General features: G+C 53.4%; 3 protein-coding genes across 7 annotated transcripts in view; 1 reads left to right on the plus strand and 2 right to left on the minus strand.

The window, feature by feature from the left end:
- The window catches only part of ZZEF1 (zinc finger ZZ-type and EF-hand domain containing 1), a 115,535-nt gene extending 104,816 nt beyond the window's left edge, over nt 1-10,719 (minus strand). For all 5 annotated transcript variants that reach the window (XM_047832754.1, XM_047832752.1, XM_047832753.1 and 2 more), the window contains exon 1: nt 10,200-10,719. In XM_047832754.1, the coding sequence (XP_047688710.1) occupies nt 10,200-10,553 (354 nt within the window). In that variant the 5' untranslated portion in view covers nt 10,554-10,719. The remainder of the gene's footprint in view (nt 1-10,199) is intronic.
- A 214-nt stretch (nt 10,720-10,933) lies between these two features.
- LOC125151557 (neuferricin) lies at nt 10,934-22,001 on the plus strand. Its single transcript, XM_047832758.1, has 4 exons — nt 10,934-11,383; nt 15,979-16,119; nt 19,404-19,590; nt 21,268-22,001. The coding sequence occupies exons 1-4, from the start codon at nt 11,083-11,085 to the stop codon at nt 21,485-21,487; spliced, it is 849 nt and encodes a 282-aa protein (XP_047688714.1). The 5' UTR covers nt 10,934-11,082; the 3' UTR covers nt 21,488-22,001.
- ANKFY1 (ankyrin repeat and FYVE domain containing 1) overlaps nt 18,297-22,113 on the minus strand; it is an 87,211-nt gene continuing 83,394 nt past the window's right edge. Inside the window, exon 26 of the transcript XR_007146862.1 lies at nt 18,297-18,327. The gene's annotated coding sequence lies outside the window, so the exon portion shown is untranslated. The remainder of the gene's footprint in view (nt 18,328-22,113) is intronic.

Below are 22,113 nucleotides of genomic sequence, written 5' to 3' on the forward strand. Positions count from 1 at the left end.
AGATAAAGGGTTAGTATCCAAAATCTATAAAGATCTTATCAAACTCAACACCCAAAAAACAAATAATCCAGTGAAGAAATGGGCAAAAGACATGAATAGACACTTCTCCAAAGAAGACATCCAGATGGCCAACCGACACAGGAAAAAATATTCAACATCACTCATCATCAGGGCAATACAAATCAAAACAACAATGAGAAACCACCTTACACCTGTCAGAATGGCTGACATTAACAACTCAGGCAACAACAGATGTTGGCGAGGATGCGGAGAAAGAGGATCTCTTTTGCATTGTTGGTGGGAATGCAAACTGGCTCAGCCACTCTGGAAAACAGTATGGAAGTTCCTCAGAAAATTAAAAATAGAACTACCCTACGACCCAGCAAGTGCACTACTAGGTATTTACCCAAGGGATACAGGTGTGCTGTTTCGAAGGGACACATGCACCCCCATGTTTATAGCAGCACTATAGACAATAGCCAAAGCATGGAAAGAGCCCAAATGTCCATCGATGGATGAATGGACAAAGAAAATGTGGTATATAGATACAATGGAGTATTACTCGGCAATCAAAAAGAATGAAATCTTGCCATTGGCAACTACGTGGATGGAACTGGAGGGTATTATGCTAAGTGAAATTAGTCAGAGAAAGACAAAAATCATGACTTCAGTCATGAAGACTTTAAGAGACAAAACAGATGAACAGAAGGGAAGGGAAACAAAAATAATATAAAAACAGGGAGGAGGACAAAACACAAGGGACTCTTAAATATGGAGAAGAAACAGAGGGTTACTGGGGGGGGGGGGGGGGATGGGCTCAATGGGAAAGGGACATTAAGGAATCTGCTCCTGAAATCACTGTTGCACTATACGCTAACTAATCTGGATGTAAATGAAAAAATAACAATAATTAACTAATTAATCAAATTTAATTTAAAAAAAAAGACCGAAGGTGAGGGAATCACATTAAAAAGAAGAAGAAGAAACGTACAGGTTTTCAAACCGAACAGTAACGCCTCGTCTGTCTCACAGGGCTTCGCGGAATCTGTTTGCTCGTGCGCTTTCTCAACACTCTCTGATGTAGCAGCCACTACACCCGACAACTTGCGCTCGTCTCTACACATACGAAAATAAACAGGGCACAGCCTTGCCCTCTAAAACCCTCGCAGCCTTAGAGCAGACTGTAAACCCACGGCAGCAACGTGGTGTGTGAGCACTGTAACAGCGAAATTACAGATGAACAACCGCGTACCTAACAGTTACTGAGCATTTACTAAGCACCAGGCAGAGCTCTAAGGCCCTAACGTGCGTCGACTCGCATTTTCCACAACAGCCCCAAACGTAGGTACTACCTTCTCACTAATGAGCAACAGAGAGGTTACGTATTTGGTTCAAGTCCACATGATGAGTGGCAGTAAATAACGCTGCTTGGATTTGAACCCTATTAAGATTTGGGACCCCACACTAGGAACGGCTGTGCCGTGAGCTAACAGACACTCAGAGACCAGAAGCACCAGAGCGGGAGGGACGATCGGGGAAAACGGCCCCAAGGAAACAACCCTTGCACTAGGCCTTGACGAATACCTAGGAATCTGTAAGCGTATGACGACGGGGCAGCCATGCCAGGTAGAGGGGACGGAGTGTGAGCACAGACAGAGTGCAGGGAAAACCAAGAGGACGACAACGTGCTTGGTGTGGCTGCAACCGAGGCAGGCAGAGGAAGAGCCGGACGGAGGTCAGGATGGAGAGAGCCGGGCGCATTAGGCTGAAGAGCTCAATCTCATGGTAAGGGGACCACGAGGCCGCCGGAGAATACCGAGGGTGGAGGGAGCCAGTCATTCCCGATCTCTGTCAGCGCTCGAACTGGAACGGACTGACAAATCTCTCAGAAGATGTGCCTCTGTACAGCTGGAACCCCTTCTCCAGTGTCTCTGGGACACACACTGGGGATGGGAAACTCCTGTCTTCTGGCCGGTTCTGACAGCAACGACTCTCTTCTCCACAGAACGAAAGGGAACGCGCCGCCTTCACGTCACCACCTGTGGGCGTGCGGAACGTACGCGAGCCCTGTGCCCCCAAACGGCCCACGGACCACTGAAAACAGTGATCGTCTGGCACCGAGTCTCCCTCAGCCAGTTCTCTATCTCGTACGGCTTTCGTCTCATTGCCGCGCTGCCTGTCCCCTGGGGGACCCTCCAGTTCAACATGACCTCAGAGCGGAGCTTCTGAAGTCTCAGTGGCCGAGCCGCTGGATGAAGCACGTTTCATGTCACGCCCCCGTGTCCATAATGTTGACACAAAAGTATCATGAAACGATGGAATACTTTCTCTGATCAGATACAAGGTGCTCTGATCTTTCCTACTCCATTCTGATCTGTTTAACGTTTAATATGCAAATTAACACTCACTAGACACTCACCAAATTTCTAGCGGTTTGAAACTCTACGCCCTGGAACGTGGGGCCCAAAACCCAAGTGGGTACACTAGGTCTGGCCCTAGCTGTGCAAAGGGGATGAGTCCACTTTGATCTAAAAACGGAGCAGTGCCCCCTACTTCCAGGGGCCAACACCCATCTCCAGGCGGTCGGGGACGCGGCCGCAGTCTCCCCGTCCTCCCCCCCCCCCCCCCCCCCCCCCCCCCCCCCCCCGCGTCAGGCCTCCTCCTACCACACCCACCCTGCTCCGCCAGCCACAACGTAACCGCCCAGGCAGCACCCGAGTACAGGCCCTGGGCCACGCAGCGTGTGAGAAACAACGGGGGCAACACAGTGAGACTAAGAGCAAGTCTGGAGTCACGAATGGCGCCAGACTCACCGCCTCTCCTCCGTGAGCCTGGGACAAAACTCTGGGCCCCGAAGTCTCAACCCCTCTTCCTGCTCAGCCTGTCCTCAGAGCTTGCCATGAGGATCCAAAGGTTTCAGGAACAAAACCACGCCTGGCAAAGTGCAGAGAACTGTCACTACAATCTAGTACCCACCTCGCAGACGAGAGACACCAGAGTGCACTGGCCGGCTGCACGTTTCTATCCATCTGCCCTGGCCTAGGGCAACACGGGACGGGGCTCAGACCGATCCTGTTTAACCACCTGAACCAGCAGTGGGATCAAGACCATGGTACACACAGCAGACCAGAACCGGGGCAAGGACCAGAGGGCACCCGTCAGGCTCCACACAAAGGTGGCACACTGGTTCCATTTGGGAGAAACATGCTTGCATCAGAGTTCTGGATCTGGTCTCAGTACTGCCACCTGCTGGCTGAGAGGCTCACCTCTCACTTGAAGCCTCCCTTTGCCCATCCGTGGGACAGTGCTGCAGCCGCGTCTAAGTGAAGTACTCAAAGGCTTAGTCCACAGAAGACGGAGCACACGGTCCTAGTGCAGAGCTGGGACCAGAGAAAAGTGACACCAGAAACAGCAGCAAGCACGTGCCAGGCACTGTTCCAGGCGCTCTGCGGGAACTAATTCATTTAACCCTCAGGGTTACTAGATAAGGGAGATACAGGACCGGCAGCTGAGACGCAGGGTGCTCGTGTGAGTCACACGGCTTAGGCGTGGTGGGACCAGGACTTGCCCGTGCGCAGGCTGACCCCAGGGCCCAAGTCTGAAGCTCAGGGCAGTGGAACGGGCGGACTTACAGAACAGCAAGCTCACTGACGCCATTAGTGGACTCACTACACATCTGTCCAGGGTGTTACAGAAGGGACCCCTTTACTGGGGAAGGGGAGGGGACAGGTTGCATGCAAAGGCTACTAAGCCACCCTGCCCCCCGACTCTAGACTAGATGCCAAAGGAGCGTCACTCCCAAACTCGGCCACACTCTCCCACGCGAATTTATCTGCACATGCCACACCTTTCCACTCTATCCCTTCCTTCCTTTGCCAGGCAAATTCTTCCGGCCTCTCAAGCCTTGGTTTGGTGAAGCCTTCCCCAAACTCCATGCTGCTGTTAAATGCTCCTCTGTGGATCCTGAAAGACTGCTCAGGGTGGGGCAGAGGGCTACAGGGGGCGACGGGAGCAGAGGATAAAATCCCCACACATACGAGAAACTGTGAATGGGCTTGTCTGGCTGAAAATACCAGGAGATGAGCGTGGAAAGGTACGAAGACCTAAAGGTTAGCCCAACATTTGATTGTGAAAGCAATGGGGAGCCACTGAAATTTCTACAGTAAGACAGCACCCGATGAAGTGGCATTTCAGAAATCCGGGAAATTAAAACAGAGCTCCTCCATATAGCTCTCTGAGACCAAGAATTTCTCCGGAAGAAGCCAACGCCATCATCCCCGACCCAGAAAAGCACACAGCGCCAAAATAACCTCCAATTCTGCCAGCACCCTCCCCTGCCGCACTGCCTCTTCACCACCCATGGCCATCGCTAACGGAAGGCTTCCTGGGTGCTGCAGCAGCAAAGGCAGGTGGGTGGGGACCTCGCAGCCTAACTGCTGAACGAGGCCAGGCAGTGCGCTCCTAAGTGCCCAACAACGTGTACAGAACAGGAAACAAGGGCCTCAAGGGCGGGGCTGAATCAGAAGGACACAAAAGACATTTGTATCATGTCACAAGAAAAGCTTGGTCCTGACCAGGTGACAGGGCCAAGGCAGGGAATCTCGAAGAACTGAGAGAAGCAAGGTCCACACACAGGACAAGGTGGGTGTCCCACCGGCTAGGGCACAGGGCTCGCGCAGGTAAGGGCAGACGGGCTGGCCTGTGGGCTCCAACCCGCTCCGAGGAATATGCACCTGACTTTTCAGGCAGTAGGGAGTCCCTGCAGGCTCTGAGCTAAGGGTCAGTGGTGCCTGCAGCCTGCTTCATCTTCACGGTGCGGCCACAAGAATCTAACCCTCTGTGCCCTGAAAGGGTAGAGAATGACATCTGCACAGTTCTGTCCGCATACTTCGTGGGCTCAGGGCCACTCTAAATTAGCTGATTAATACTGTTGACACGACAATGACAAATGGTATTTTTCTCTAAATTTCCTCTAAAACCCAGCAGTGACTAAGAACCTTTTTAAGTTTTCACTAAAGCTATATTTAACTGTTTCCTCAAACATCAAAAAATACATCACCGTAAGGTGACAGATTGAAGATAAAACACAAGGCTGGAGAATGAGGGCAGCACCATATTGAATCTGTTGAATCAACGTGAGGTCCCTACAGGGGAGAACACCCACTGAGCCCTGGCTGTGAGCCGGGGCCATGCTAAAATGATAAATAAATAAAACCGGTCCTTCCCTCAGATTTACAGCCCAATGAATTTCCCAAAGCACCAAAGTGAGTATGTCAAATTAATACAGTAAGACCCATTCATCTCAATTCCCCCCTAACAGCCGACTGCTGCCATTCTGTGTTCAGCACCTCTTCCTGCCCTGGACTCTACGCGATCTTCTGCAAGCCTATCATGCCGAGAGCACAAACTCGTCATCTCTAATCTCTGATGTCAAACAGACATTTAATTTTAACTCTACCGCTCTTCTGCATAGAAGTCAACTAGATACCGCTCCCTAGAACAGACCGAATCCTTCCCCATGGACCACACCTACCACGAGAAAAGGTATGTCACACTATAAAATGATAACGCTTCAGACTTTGGTCTGTAATACAATTCCAGCAACTTCTCTAGGACACCACCTCAAGCAACCAAGGTCGTGGGAATGTGAAGGCAAGGCACCTGGGTGGATGCAGACGGCAATGCAGACTTGAAGCCCAAGAGCAAATACACAGCTCGGCAACTCAGCCGTGTGATAGGAACGTATGCCAATGAACCTGCTCCACTGTGCTCGAGGAAGAGAAATAACTCATCATTTTAGTTGCTACCACAAAGACATTTTATTATTCTTTCACAAAAACCCTTACACTTTTATGGAAGTATCAGAATACATTTTCACCAGCTTAAGGGGAGAATTAACTAAGACACAGAAATGTCTCCACACTCAATTCAAAGGACAGACTTACCTTAAAGCACAGAATCACATACGTGGCTAACACGTAACTCTTGGGATATTACTAATACAATTACCCTGTACTTATGGACAGAACAACCACTGTGAGCTTATCCCAGTCAGGTTTTTATTTTATTTTTTTTATTTTTGAGAGTGAGAGACTGAGCGTGAGTGGAGGAGAGGCAGAGAGAGGGGGACACAGAATCCAAAGCAGGTTCCAGGCTCCAAGCAGTCAGCACAGAGCCTGACGCGGGGCTGGAAGCCACGAACTGCGAGATTCTGACCTGAGCCAAAGTAGGTCTGAGCCACCAGGGCACCCCCCAATCTGAATAAGCCTTCACATAGAGTCAGACCTGCTCTCTTTCACTAACCAGTGCTAACCAGTACAGAGGGAAAGTCACCAGATTTTAGTATCAAGCAAAGCCCCAACTATCCCCACACCCAATCTAATACAGCTAAATAGACTTCAAGAAAAATACACCATGCTTTTTCTCAAATTTGAATTATCCTTGCCAGGCCTCCCTTAGCACATAGGGGAGAATTAAAGAATTAAGGCTAGGGGCGCCTAGGTGGCTCACTTGGCTGAGCGTCTGACTTTGACTCAGGTCGCGATCTCACAGCTCGTGAGTTCGAACCCAGCATCGGGCTCGCCGCTGTCATCGCAGAGTCCCCCGGCCCCCCTCTCTCTGCCCCTCCCCTGCTCACATTGTCTCTCAAAAATAAATGCAACATTAAAACAAAAAAAGAATTAAAGCTTAAGAGGAATGATGAGACTACAGAATAACAATCACAGAGAAGCAGGTCCTTGAAGGAGAAAGGGCACAGGCTTCAGCGACAGAAGACTCACACTTGAGTGTCACTACCCAAACGTAACTTCCAATCTTCTTAGGTGAGTCCCTGAACCCTGCAGAGTCTTCAGTCTCCTCCTCAGTGTGGTGGCTGCTGTCACCCACCGGCCCTGCACGGCTGGCCAAAGTCACCAGATACCAAGTGTTTGAATACATTGTAGACAAGGAGGGAGACAGTTACACAGAGGTGAACGAAGACTTCCCGACACGTATCTCGTGACTTCAGTCTACGGACACTTAATGCTCTATGCCATGGCCCTAGATGGTACCCGGGATTTTTACAAAAACGAGAACTTGCAACATTTTACAAGTCACCAGTTCTTACTGCTGTGCTTACAGCTCCTTAATGTTTATTTTTGCCACATAGGTGGCTACTGGGACTTTGTGTTTCATAACAGGAAGGTACCACCATTCGGTTTTTCCTCCCGGGTATTTCTTCAGTTACAGGGGCGGAGTGACCTCCGGATTTAACTATGCTCAACGGTCCATGGATCACCTCGAAGGGATCTAAGTCCTCACCGAGCATAATATTTTTGACTTTCGGTCACGGAAAGGAAAAGAAAGAAAAGACATCACATACATCAGACTAGGAGGCAACAATGCGGCAATTTCCTCACTGGAACAAGGAGATGACCCTGTATCTCAGGCAGGTCTTCTCTCCCAGGACTCTCCAGACGCCAACGCCCAACAGGCTAAGACACACCTCCACTTAGCTGCCCCATGGACACACTGAGCTCAGCATGGCCAAACCAAACTCATCTTGTCTCGGATCGTCCCCTCCTGAAAAGGTTTCTGTTGTCAATAAACAGCACTGTCACTTTTCTGACTGCTTAAGCCAGTAATGCTGGGGCCATCCTTGATTCCTTTCTCCTTCTAACCCTCCACTCGGACTCAGGACTGCCTGTCCTACTTCCTGCACACCTCTCAAAAGTGTTCACCACGGCCTCCAACTGATCTGCTTGGATCCACTTCTCCAAGCAGCTCTACACAAGGAAGCCACAACCATCACGCACCCTGCTTAAAACTCGTTTCCAAACTCCCGTTTCACAGAGGCTGCAAAGGACTCCCCATGGGCTGATTCCTGCCTACTCCTCTAGCCTTGCTCTCTCCTTCAGCCTTCAGGAACCGAGCCACGTGAGTCAAAGACTACCAATTATCATGTGATATCTGCTCTCCTCTTTCACGGTAATTATATACTTATTTTTCAGCAAATTACATGGCCATGAAATAAAAATCTCGCCCATTCCCAGCCTCCCTTGCAGCTAAGCGTGGCCATGTCACTGGGCTTGAGCCAAGGGGATGCGAGCCCTGCCCTTAAGAAAGGAGATATGGCCCTCTCCTTCCCTTTTCCCTTTCCTGCTGGCATAACGTGCAAAGTGACAGCGGAAGGCATCACTTGGGTCACTGTGGATGATGTGCCTGTGGATGATGACAGCACAGGAAGATGGACGGAGCCAGGTCCCCGATGACTGAAATTGCCACGTCAAAGCTGGACTACCCACCTGGACTTTTCCATACGAAGCCTGTTTACTATTTAAACCACCAACGCACGGGCTTCTCTGTCCCTTGAAGCAGTTTTGCCTAAGCCTCATTCGTCACCCTATTCTTCCAGACTCTCCATTCTCTGGACTTCGGTGCACGTGATTCCCTCTGCCTGAAACACTGTTAACCCTTCTTCTGATCCTTGCCTGCTTTCGCCCTTCGACTCTGAGCTGAGATGTCACCCTCCACATGAGTTTTCCTTGGCTTCCCAGAGGAGATTAAATACTCTTGCTATTTTTTTCCCTGCACTTTCCTTTGGCTAATACTCACCACACCTGTAATTGCTGGGCTCACGTGTGTCTCCTTCGGCGCTAAACACCCTTTCAGAGCAAGTACCTGCTTTTTCCACAGTCATCCAGCAGCCTGGCACTCAGCACACGTTCAACAAACATTTGCTCGGTGAACAATGCCACAGCCCTCGAGTGACCTCTGGACGACACCCTGAGGATTTCTTGACCTTACATTACAGGGCTCCTGCCAGCTCCACTCACAGCTCTACTCCTGTCACTCTCAATGTAAATACTCTCCCTCCATTCCCTTCTGGACGATTCCGAAATGTGCCAACTCCTTCAACTGATCTGCACGGCCCTTTCTGGGACCACTTCATTTTCTCTTAACACGCCGAGAGCCAGAGTGGAAAGTATTATGTGAACTCTTGGAATTAAGAAAATATATACATGGAGACCCTTCACTAACTAATATGATCACATTGTCAAGAACTGAGATATCTTACAGGTACCTTCTGAAAGAAAATGTAAGAAACACACAAACCACAGTATCTGAATTCTGACTACACACAGTAAACGTTCTCAAAATACTTTAAGAGCCTCTTGTTGTAAAGCGTACATCACTTTTTAACATCATTACAACTAGCTGTCGGTTTACTGCTTTATATACTCACCCTTCACCGACACTGAAGATTTTACATGGCTTACTCATTTTCACAAAATGAGCATCTTTTTGTCATAGCGCTGTGGAGTTAAAGAAATAGGGTCCCAAGAAGAAGGCAGTGGGACGTAAGACAAAGAAACCAGAAAAATCAAGGGATCTGAGTGATAGGTTGCCAATGACTCAGTGGACGACCCTGGCTCAGTTCTTTTTAACTCCACAATGAAACGGTACAGGTGATTCCTAAACTCTCTTTGAAGAAACAACATTGTTGCCGTATTATCAATTGGCTGTTAACCGTTTACTAGAGATGATGTTGGTGACTTAGGCCAAAGGCTGTATAATTACAAGTATCTACAGGAAACCTGACATTTGTCTATCAGTTTCAGGTTACGCGGAGGCTTGAGTCTAAAATACGGTTCTTCAACTATCTGGAAACAAACGTGTACTTTGGAAACGCTAGTTTTTGTGCGACGAGAATGGCTGCTGGAATGTGAGATTTTCCACTGGGTGTCAGTTTCCTCCCACATTTGTTAGGCGCCCACACTGGATTCGGAAGGTGCTCTGGTCAATAAAACAGAATGGTTTTCTGTGTTCACGGCCACTCCCTCGATCCCTATACGCCTCCCTTCCCTTACACTGTCCCGGAGCCTGATAAGGGAGATCCAGAGAGCAACCGATCCAGCGTCAGGCCAGGGCACAAATGTCTGTACTACCACATGCAAAGACATCTGGGCTTGGCTTGTCCAGTTCTTCCAAGCACGAACGGCCTAGTCTGGGCTTTCCGCACCTCTAGTAAAGGTTAAAGAGATTCGCAGCCGTCCCCCGGAGTGTCCAGGCTGGAAGCGAGCGCCCCTTGCTCCCATCCTCCGAACTTGCGGACCTTGTGGGTTCCTGCCTGGCCCGTCTAGAGCCGCACCGCCCACCTCTTCACGCCCTAGAGGGCGACCGCCCTGCCCCCGCCCCCGCGGTCGCCAGCCGGGCCTGACCTCCTCGAACTGCTCGCCCGAGCAGCCGGCGCCACGAGCCTCCAGCAGCTCCCGGAACTGCTCCAAGGTGACGGACTCTTCGCCGCGGCCCAGCCGCTCTTCCAGCCAGCGCAGCAGCGCGCCGTGGTGCCTAGACACCAGAGACTCGCAGGGCGGCGCGGGCCGCAACGCCGCCGCCGCCTCCCGCAGCCGGGCCGGCTCCAGCAGCGCCGCGGCGGGCGGCAGCGCGGGCGCCGCGGGGCCCGGGCCGGGGATCGTGCCCGAGTCTGCGGCCCACTCCTGGTGCGGGCCCCAGCCCTCGCCACCGGCGGCGGCGGCTTCGTCTTCACTGCTGTGACTCGGAGCGTTCCCCATGGGGTCTCCGTCTCGGGCGTCCGGCTCTGCCGCCGCCGCCGCCGCCTCCCCGCCTCGACCTGTCAACCTCCGGCGGCACCCGGCGGGCGGGGACAGGGAGGGGACGACGGCGGCGGCTGGAGCTTCCGGCTTCGTCGCCGTCAAGCGAGGACTGCCGTCGCAAAGGCGCCGTCAAGCGGATTCTACCAGATGCCGACAGACAGCACGCGGAGGACAGAGGGTGGAGCCCCGATTTCCGAGAGGGCGAGTGCGTCCTCGCGTCTACGTCATGCCGCAGCCGCCTCTGCCGCCATTTTTGTTGGGGGCGGCGCCCGGCGCGGCCAGGCCCTCCTCAGCTTCCTTACTCGGTGTCTCTCCACGTTCACTGGCTACGCTGAAAAGTGACTGAAAGGCATCGGAGGCAGGGAGTGACCTTTCGCCACAGCCTTTTCCCCTTCAGTCCCCCGTTGTCCCTTTGGTGACGCGGACGGGGGCGAGAGGGCGTCGCGCCGGTGACGTCGCAACTGCGTCGCCGCCATCTTGACCGCGGATGGCTGGGCGGCCGCTGGCGAGGAGCCGGGGCCCTGCGGCGGCCTGGATGCCGGGGCTCGGCGGGCGAGGGCTCTGGCTGGGCCTGGCGGCGGCGGTGGCGGCAACGGCGGCGGCGGCGCGGTGGCTGGGCTGGTGGAGCGGCCGCGCCGGCCTTCGCCTTTTCGTTCCCGAGGAGCTGGCCCGCTACCGCGGCGGCGCCGGGGACCCGGGCCTTTACTTGGCGTTGCTCGGGCGCGTCTACGACGTGTCCCCCGGCCGGAGGCACTACGAGCCTGGGGCCCACTATAGCGGCTTCGCAGGTATCAGCGAGGCGGCTCACGCCTTTTTCTGCTGCGACGCGGGCCCGTAGCCGCCTCTGCGCCGTTCGCTCGTGCACTCATTCGTTCGTTCGTTCATCCATTCCCCGGCCTTGGTGTCCCCACGTTCCTCACACCGGTGCGGGGGCCGTGCTCCGCTGCATCGTCGCTCTGGTCTCTTTGGCCCGGTCGGGGCCGTGGCCGACTGTCACCAGCCTGTACCTACCCCCCACCCCCACCCCCACCCCCACCCCCACCCCCGTCTGTCCCATCCGTTCTTAGCGGCGTAGGTTCGAGAAGCAGGCCTCCTGCCTCTCCAGTTGCCCACCGGCCGCAGCCTCCGAACACCTGCTTTGTGCCACACTGCGTGGCTCAGGGCAGAGATGAGTGAGACCTGTCCCTGCCCTCAGAGTTCCCCGACCCATTCCAGCCGCCTCCTATCCAAAGGAACCTTTCTTTGCTCCCACTCCCAAGTTCCCCCTGAAAATAGTAAGTTGTTCTCGCTTCTAGTACAGGTGCGCTTGTCTCCGTTAAAGGTTATGAGGTAGGAACGCACGGCACGGGTCTGCTCAGCTTCACAGCTCTTCAACAGAGCTGCGTATATGTTAGGCCTGGAACGTTTGTCGGATGAAATGTATTGTTTTACAGTTGAGGGGATTGACGAATTTGCCTGAAGCCCCCACAACTAAGTGCTGACAGGCCTTGGGCCAGGATCTCCAGCCTCTTTCTCTGAGAGATGTTGTCCCCCCAGCCCAGAGGGATAACCGCCTCCCAGATTAAGGAGGAGAAAAAATGCTGAGCTTAAGGCCACTGACGGCTGGTATTAAGTAAGCATTTCCATTTGTCATAGTCTTGGGGAATGGGGAAGCCGCGTCTGGTGCTTAAATACAAGTGACTTCCGTGTCTCTAGGGAGAACTCCGGGAACCGGAAGCATCCACAGAGCAGGAATTGGGGTCAGTCGGTGTGGCCAGGCAGGGAAGGGACTTCCCCAGAGCCGCCCCGTGACCTAGAAGCAGAGCTGGTACTGGAGTCAGGGTTCACTTGCTGTCAGGGGAGGGGCAGTTGGTGGCGCCGGGCCCCGTCACACCCCTGTTGCAGCTGCCCTGGTGGGAAGCACAAGTGTGAGCATAGACCCTTTCGTCTCTGGGGTGGTTTTCCCCTTGCAATGTGTCTACAGTCTGCTGAGTTCCTTTGTGCCCGTTACTCGTCCAACATCCCTTCCTTGACCACTACTGTGCAGCCCGCCTCGTGCCGGGTGCCGAGGAATCAAATTAACTTAACGTTCCCCACCACCCACACAGTCTAGGAGGGTCTAGCAGATATGTTCCTTTATTCATTTGTTCGTTCAGTCAATATTTTTATTATGTGAAGATATAATCACATAATACAAAATCCACCCTTTTACACCATACAACTCAGTAGTTTTTAATTTTTTTTTTTTAATATTTATTTTCGAGAGAGGGAGAGAGAGAGTGCGCACTCTAGAACGCAAGCAAGGGAAGGGGCAGAGAGAGAGAGGGAGACACAGAATCCGAAGCAGGCTCCCAGGCTCTGAGCCGTCAGTAGAGCCCGACGCGGGGCTCGAACCCACGAACCGTGAGGTCATGACGACCTGAGCTTAACCGACTGAGCCCCCCAGGCACTCGTCGTTTTTAATACAGTCAGAAAGCTGTGCAAACATCTTCCCAATCTAATTCCAGACGTTTTTATTCCCCCCAAAGGAAACCCCCATATCCACTGGCAGTCCCCACTCCTACCCCCCAGCCTCTGGCAACCACTGTCTACTTTCTGTGTGGACGTTTCACGTGAGTGGAATCATACGCATGGCCTTTTGTGTCTGGCTTCCTTCACTTAGCACAGTGTTTTCAAAGTTCCGCTTGTATCGTCATGTATCAGTACTGCATTCTGCTTTATGACCAAATGATACTCCATTTTATGTATGTACCACATGTTATTTGTTCATAATTTGTTGGACGTTTGGGTTTCCATTTTTTGCCTGTTATGAAGAGCACTGCTGTGAACATACGTGGACACACTCGTGTGGACATGTTTTCAGTTCTCTTGGGTATATACCTGAGAGTAAAATTCCTGGGTCATGTGGTGACTCTTGTGTTTCACGGTTTGAGAAACTGCCACGTGGTTTTCTCAAGTGGCTATATCCCCACCACTGGTGTATTAGACTTCCAGTTTTTCCACATTCTCGCCAAATTTGTCTTTTTTGTTGTCTTTTTTTTTTATCATACTCAGTGGCTTTGATGTCATAGTTCATCGTAGTTTTATTTGCATTTCCTGAATAACTAAAGGCGTCAAACATCTTTCTCTGTGCTTGCTGACCATTTGTTTATTTTCATGGAGAAATGTCTGCTCAAATCCTTTGTCCATTTTTTAATTGAGTTTTTTTTCTTATTGAGTTGTGAGAGTTCTTTATAAACCCTGGATACTAGACCTTTATCAGACCATGATTTGCAGATATTTTCTCCCATGTCATGGGTTGGCTTTTCATTTCTTGATTGTTTACTTTAATGCACAAAATTTTAAATTTTTGATCAAGTCTAGTCCGTTTATTTTTTGGTAGCTTGTGCCTTTTGTGTCTCATCTAAGTAACCATCACCTAATACAAGATCACAAAGATTTATACCTATGTTTTCTTCTAAGAGTTTATACTTTAGCCCATGTATTCAGGTCCTTGCTACGTTTTGAGTTGACTTTATATATGATGTGTTCTTTTGCATCTCGCTATCCAGTTGTCCAAGCACCATCTGTTGAAAAGACTCTTCTTTCCCCTGGGGCACTTGGGTGGTTCAGTCCGTTAAGTATCCTCTTGATTACAGCTTAGATAACGATCTCACAGCCCTGAGGTCTAGGTTCCAGGCTAGGGTTCTCTCTCTCTCACTCTCCTTGGCCCCTCTCCTGGCTGCATGCACACAGGCTTTCTCTAACAAAATAAATAAATAAACATTAAAAAAATAACTTCTTTCCTCCCCTGAATTATTGAAAATAATTATTGATAACTGACTTATTGAAAATTGATTATAAATGCATGGGTTTCAGATAGCCAATATTTATTGATAATTACTAAAGATTAGGCCCTACCAGACACTGGGGAATCAATCCTGAGTTTGGTATGTTCTCTTCCCTGATAAAACTTGCAGACTAGTAGAAAAGACAGACATTAAATAGTTATCACGTAAACAATTAATTATTTTTGTGACAATGTTAAAGGGAAAACACACTTGTATTACCAGAGGCCCTAACCTAACGGGGAGGAGAGAGAGGAAGAGAGCACAGTGGGCAAGGCAGGATTGGTGGCTGCCAGTGTAGCGCCCTGAGTACTGTGTTAAGGAATCTGGATATAGTTCTAGGGTAAAAGGAAGCCGCTGAGGATTTTTTTTTCAATTTTTTTAAGTTTGTTTATTTTGAGAGACCATGAGCGGGAGTGGGGCAGAGACAGAATCCCAAGCAGGCCCTGCATTGTCAGCGCTGAGCCCGACATGGGGCTTGATCCCAGGAACCGTGAGATCACGACCTGAGCTAAAATCAAGAGGCAGACGCGCCACCGACTGAGCCACCCGGGTGCCCCAGTAGCCCCTGAGGGTTTTTAATCAAGAGAATGACATCGGTTCATGTTTAAAATACCAGTGTAAATGAGGTATGAAAAATAGGGAAGGAACAAACGTAGGGAGAGCTGCTAGGGGTTTACTGTAGTAGTTCGGATGAGCGACAGTGGCCACTTGGGCCAGCTTAGTGGCACACAGAGAAAGACACACGGATAGAAGAACCACTTAGGAAGACACTCAAGGGGGCGCCTGGGTGGCTCGGTTGAGCGTCCGACTTCGGCTCAGGTCATGATCTCACAGTTCGTGGGTCCGAGCCCCGCGTCGGGCTCTGTGCGGACAGCTCAGAGCCCGGAGCCTGCTTCCGATTCTGTGTCTCCCTCTCTCTCTGCCCCTCCCCCACTCTCACTCTGTCTCTCTCTCCTTCAAAAATAAACAAACATTTAAAAAAAAAAAGGAAGACACTCAAGGACGTGAGGGATAAAGGAGGTGTTGCAGACTGCATTTCTGCACTGAGGAACTGTTTGACATTTACCGAGATAGGAAACACGCGAATGGCTGCAGGTTTCCTGGGGTGGGGGTGCTCGTTGGTGTAGTGTGGACATTTGAACTCGTGACACTTGTAAAACATCTAAGGGGCATTGAGTAGACAATTGGATACACCGGTCTAGGGCTGAGGAGAAGTCTGGCAATCCTTGGCGTAGAGGTGGTTGTGAAACCACAGGAGTGGACAGCAGAGGAGGAGGCAAGAATTGATCCCTAAGGCTGGTAGGAAATAAGCTAGAGAGGGAGGAGGAAGGCCAGGAATGTAGTGTCACGGAAGCCAGAAGACACGTTAATGCTGCTGAAGGTAAACAGAGAAGATGATGAGCGCCAAAATACGTGTCCAAGATCCGGGAGCATGTGTCCCAGAGGAGGGGAGACGAGCTTTTCTTGGAGATGCAGAGTGGCGGTTGTCGGGTGTTTCTCAGAAGATAGGTTCTGGAGTCGCTGCAGTGCCAGTGATCTGCAGGTTGATCTATGTGGGCCCCTCTCTCCTGCAGGCCGAGACGCGTCCAGGGCGTTTGTGACAGGGGACCACTCTGCAGCAGGCCTGGTGGACGATGTGTCCGACTTGTCGTTTTCAGAGCTGCTGACGCTTCAAAACTGGCTGTCGTTCTACGAGAAGAATTACGAGTTCGTTGGTAGGTATCCCACAGGCCATTTCCGTAGATTCTCTTCAACGAATCGGCTTGCAGTTTTCGAAAGGGTTGGAGTTCAGGGGACTGGACTCGAGGTTAAAATCCGTAAAATACCCATGGATCTTTCACCTTAAACTCTGGTGGTTAGTGTGGCAGTGCGTCCCAGAAGGACGTGGCTGGGACACCGGTTTCCCTCACTCTTAATCTTGGGAGAAGATGGCACAGCCATTCAGTTTGGCTTCTGTTTGCCCCGGAGCTAGTGACTGCCTGCACCGCCCTTGAACAGCCAGCTCCAGGCGCCTCGCTGTGCCCCAGGCGTCGGGCTTCAGCACCCCGTCCATCAGGAAGGCTTGAAGCCTCAGTTTGTGTTCCATTTTGACAAATACTGTTTTATTTTCTTCTGTAAGGAGACAGACAAACATTAGTCTGTGTCTATCCTGAAGGACCCGTCTCCCGGGTAGAGGTCAGGCTAATCCCACGTTTGTTAAAGCCGGTCACATAGGGCACCGCACTTGCTACTTGTGATGCTTGAGGGAATCACCTTTTAAACAGACAACCAATGGTGTCCTAAAGAAATGTTAGACTTTAGACTCTAAACACTAGATGGCTTTGTAAACACTGGACATTGGGGGGTTGGGCTCTTTTCGTCCCCTGCAGCCCTGACCTCTCACTGTAACCCACCTTGGACGCAGCTGAGCTCCTGAGGGACATCGGTGTCACCTCACCACCAGGACAGGTCTCAGTTGGAGGCATTCTTTCTCTGCCCCTAATACCTCTGAATATGTGCTCTGTCATTACTACCCGGGTCACCTCTTCTGAGAACCTTGCCATCTGTACTAACTCCTCTGCTCCCTCCACAGCTGACTGATCAGGCCTTTCTTCATACCATCCACATTCTTTCTGTTTCCAGTCCCCACCCCACACTCTTGGTGGGCTCTTGTCCTCCCAGCCCGCAGACCCCTTCTTTATTGTCACCCAGTCTGCCCCGGGTCATTCCCGACGCCACAACCGTGTCTGGCCTCTGTTCCACTGAAGGAACTGACCTCCCTGCAGACCTTCAGGAGGCTGGTGGAAACATTTTGGTTAATAAGGACAAGAAATCTCAACACAAAACAATAAAGACAGAGCTCTGAGAGTGGGCAAAGGGTGCCAGAGCAAACACGTCATCCTGACATTTGGGGAGCAAACTGATGTGTTTGTGCACATGAGCGAACCAGCCTTGTCTGAAGAGTGTTAGTGTGCGAGTGAGGGCAGGGGAGGGATGTGGTCTCGAGAGGCTTCAGACAGATTTTAGCTACAGTCCGCGTCTATCTGAATACCTACGATGGATAAGCTGTGCTCCGTCCTGGTGGGAGCTGGGCCAGCGATGAGTTGGTGCAGCTCCTGTGCTGTTAGCTCGCTCGATGGGCCGTGGGCCGTGTTAGGCTCTTTAGGGGCCCAGAAACCCTCAGGCCACGTCAGAGGATGAAGGTTCATTCTGTGCTGCGCGCACGGAAGTGAAGACGGGAAGCCACCTTGGCAGCCACGTGGCCCAGCTGCACGAGCAGATGAGATCTCTTTTCTTTGTGTTCTGGATACAGCACTGGTGTGGAGACCCAGCCGGTGGTGACCACCATTCCCAGGACACGGCTCCCACAAGTCTTTCTCTGTTGCCTCTATTACTGTTGCCCTCTGTTGGGGTCTCCCTTCTAAAACCCACCACGACGGGCTGGTCGCCTTGCACGGAGACCCTCTAGGAGAAAGTTTTCTGCTAGGCCGACTCCTAGGCTGCAAGCCTGGTCCCGACCCTCCGTTTGTTCTAGTAAGCGTTTAAGATGAACGCTCCCTACGAAGCTGTTGTGAGTGCTGGGGTTTCACCGGTGGGAGAGACGTGCCGTAAATAAGGAAACCGATGACGCGTTTCCAGATAGGGCTGTGTACGACTAAAACCAGTGTGATGGGGGAGGGGCCTGTGGCACCTTTAGAGCAGACGGTCGGGGAGGCCTCTAGGAGGGGCTGGGAGTGAGGGGCAGTCACACTGAGGTCTGGAGAGAGAACGTTCTAGGCTGAGCAAACGGCGGTGCCAAGGCATGGTCCGCGAAGAGAAAGAAGCCCGTGTGCCGGAGCTTGCAGCACACGAGGGGGGAAGGGACGGATGTGTAGCCTTGGAGGCCTTGACAAGAAGTCTGTGTTTGATCCACGTGCTCCCGGAAGCCACTGGAGGGCCAGACCAGGCATGGAGGTGACAGGACGTGACTCGTGTTTTATGAAGATGGCTCGGTTGCTTTGTGCAGGAAGAACAGTCGGGAGGCATGGACCGAAGTGGACGGAGCAGGTGGGAGGCCACCGCTGGGGTCCACAGTTCGGGTGAGGCTGGGGGCAGTGGAAACGGGACGGGCAGAATCGCCGTGTCTTTTAGAGGTCGGACACGAGCAGAGGGAAGTACGTGCTGTATTGGAACGGAGTGGCGGCTCCTAAGCCAGGTCACAAAAGTGACGTGAACAGAACCGAAGTCGGGCTGAGTGGACCCGAGGGGTGGCCCGAACGCTGGGCACGCGGCACACAGCTGCCACTGGAGTCCGGGCACAGCGGGGGCAGGTCATCCCTTTGAGAGTACTTTCTGCTGCTTGTCCTTGGTGCAGGACGGCGGGACTCGAGAAAGCCCCTGCCCCGAAGGACAACTGACTGCTCGGGCTCAGGCCCACAGGCCCACGCACCACTCGCTGGCTCTTCTGAAAGAATCTAAAAGTGCACCAAGGACTGAGACCGAGCGGGAAGAGGGTGGTGGGTGGAGAACGTGAGCCCTAGCTTCACGGGCCCCCCAGCCACTCAGCCTCCCGTGTCTCTTCTGGGAGTGGGGACCCCAGCTCCTCTCCCATAGGTGCTTAAGAGGATTCACAGAACGGTGGCAGTGTGAGCACAGCGCCCGACACGGAGTAAATGCTCAATAAATGACTTGTTCGTAGTTCTACCGGACAAAATAATTGAACGTGGGGAAGAACCGAGCCACAGAAATGTTACCTGACCAGCCAGCCACTTGTCTGACAGGCGCCTCGGGCACTGCGGGGCACGGAAGGATGGGTCACTCGCAGCGCCGCCCTCGGAGAAGCGGCGTCAGCACGTGATGCGAAGCCAACGGCCTCCCTGCTGGAGGCGTCCACAGCTAGAGCAGGGGTCTCACCAGACACTAAGGAGTTCTCAGTCCGCAACCCAGAAACCCTGGGGACTTACACTGCACCACGGAGGTGAGGCGTTTACTCGTGCGTCCCTCCCGCGTGACTCTGACCTCCACTCTCCCGTCACCGCAGGAAGGGTGATAGGAAGGTTCTACGGAGAGGATGGCCTCCCGACCCCAGAACTGGCCCAGGTGGAAGCCGTGATCACCCGGGGCGCGGAGGCAGGCCGGCGGGCGCTGGAGGAGAAGCGCAAGTTCCCGCCGTGCAACGCCGAGTGGAGCTCCAGCAGGGGCAGCCGGCTCTGGTGCTCCCCAGAGAGGTAAGCAGGCTCCCCTCGTGCCCTCTCCGCCTCCCTCCAGGTCGTCTTGCTGGGACTCGGTGAAGCCGTGACCCAGCTGTTCCCCCAGGGGGACTTTTCAAAGTCCACACGCTCTGGGTAGCGATCCTCGATGCCGGCTCCGTGCTGGAGCCTCCTGAGGACCGACATCGCTGACCGTGAGGGACGGCTGGGACCTGGGCCTGTGTTCTGTTTGAGCTCCCCAGACACCCTGGCCTGGGCGTGGGAAGGCCCGAGTGCCATTGCTCGCTTTGGCCTGTCGACCCATCCGAGCGAGGGCCTCCTTCCGTTTCCTCCGCACACTTCACTCCTGCCTACAGGAGACAGGGGTGAAGCGGTGGGGGACGGCCCCTGGCGGCAATGACCTGAGATGCCGTCTTAAAGACGCTACAACCTCTGAGTGACTCGAGGAAGTGCAGCCTTTCCCGCAGGAATAACGTGAGGTGAGCCCGCTTCGGGTAGATGCCGCGGGGATTATCCCGGGTTGTTTGAGGAGCAGGAGACAAAACGTCTTTTTCTGCTCTGATTATCAGGCCAGCCTGGACATAAATGCACTTGCAGCCATCAGCCCCCTCGGCTGCGGTGCGGAAGAGGCATCCCCCACGCACCCAGCCTCAAGGGCCTCCCAGTAGGAGCCCAGCTCTCCCTGGGAAGGGTAGGGAAGCCACTTCCCGGAGTGCTAACCGTGTAGATTCCCTCTCTTCTGCGGGAAGAGGCCTTCTTGCCCTGCTTACGGCCGACTCCTTGTGCAGAGAGCAGACAGCCAAAGCCACCCGCTTACCCTGGGCCCGGGCCGGCTCAGTTCACCGGAGGCAGAGGCACCGTGGCCAAAGGAAAGTTCCCGCCGTCCAGTTCTGAAGAGACACGGCCTGCCCACCTGAGGGGACAGGCTGGGACACGGGGGCCCGAACGCAGGGGTCCCAGAGAGCAGTGGTCCCCTGGGAGGCTGCCTCCCCCGCCCAGCCCTGTCTTTGTGGCCCCTTCTTGCCCTAGTGCCTTCCCCACGCCTGTGCCTCGGCCCCATCTGTTCATATAGGGACTGGGTGTGAAGTAAGGGTCCCTGGGAGGAAGGAGGCTGGAAGGAGGGCATCTCCGAGCCCTGACAGCCTGTTCTTGGGGGAGCCACTAGCAGGGTGGTTTCTAACCAGGTCCTGGTCCCAGACACTGGGACGTACACGGGGCACCAGGTCCAGACTCTCACCTTCCTTGTGAGCCCACGGGGACCGGCCCGCGCTGGGCCAGAGGGCAATGCTCCACCTCTGAAGCCCGGTGACACCTAGGATGGGGCCTCTCGCAGGGTGTGACCCGTTAGCCTTGGGTCGTAGCCTCGGTTGCCCACCTTCAGCCATGAGCCCCAGACCCTAAGATGGAGACACGGCCTTGTGCTAGGATTGCAGCGGGGAGTGGAGAAGAGAATCAGGTCCAGACACTGCTTCTGGAAAGTTCCCAGGCCAGTGGGGGAACACCTGCCCCTGGGAAGGCACGGGACTGGATGGCGGACTCTGCCCACGGCAGGGGATGCTGGAGGAACTGGGAGAGTGTGAAGGGCCAGGGGACACAGGCTGCAGACCACCACCTTGGGAAGACGCCACATCACTCCTTCCCCCTCCGCAGAGATCCCGCATTCACGCTAAGAGTCCCCTGTCCTTCTGTCCCTAGCGGAGGTGTGAGCAGAGACTGGACCGGTGTCCCCAGGAAGCTGTATAAGCCAGGTGCCAAGGAGCCCCACTGTGTGTGCGTGAGAACCAGCGGACCCCCCAGCGACCAGGCTCAGGGCCTCCCTGTGCACACAAACCGTGGGGACTTGGATCACCCCAACCTGGAGGAGTATGCAGGCTGCCCCCCACTGGCCGTCACCTGCTCCTTCCCACCGGGCTAATCACAGACAGCCCTGCCTGCTGCACTCACTCGTGGCTCCCGACACGAAGCGGAGCGCCTGGAAGCATCTGCCCACACTTCTGTGCCTGGGACCCAGCGTGGCGGCCCGCCCGCCCGTCCGTGCCACTTCTCCCCCAGACCCGCTTGCCACCTTCGTCAGAGCCCTCAGAGGCCAACCAACCTCAAAACTAATGGGACTGCCAGGCCAGGAAACAGGCTCTGGGCTCCAACAGCATCCTTCCCCGCGGCCGGTGAGGGCGCTGGGGGCACTGCAGAAGAGGGGACACATCTTCCCTTTGTGACTCAGACAGGCACACAGGTCCAGAGAAGCCATGTAAATTAACACGTCAGCGTAACTCCCAGTGTTCCCCACTGGTTAAGCTTGTGACCCCTGACTCTTAACCACTTTTTATATGTCTGAGACCCCTGCCCGGAGCCACGGCCACAAGTAGTTGGTCTGAGCCCAGTCAGTACCACGAGACAGGACAATAAAACCAGGGAGGCTGGTTCTGGAAGTGGACGGGCTTTTGCTTATACGGAGGCAGTAAATCCAGAGGCCTCTGAACAAAGCAACAATTTGAAGGGAGCATATTCTCTCTTAAACGCTTAGGTGTGGGAGACGCCCAC

This window comes from Prionailurus viverrinus, chromosome E1 (assembly GCF_022837055.1).
Source record: "Prionailurus viverrinus isolate Anna chromosome E1, UM_Priviv_1.0, whole genome shotgun sequence".
In the NCBI taxonomy this organism is placed as follows: Eukaryota; Metazoa; Chordata; class Mammalia; order Carnivora; family Felidae; genus Prionailurus; species Prionailurus viverrinus.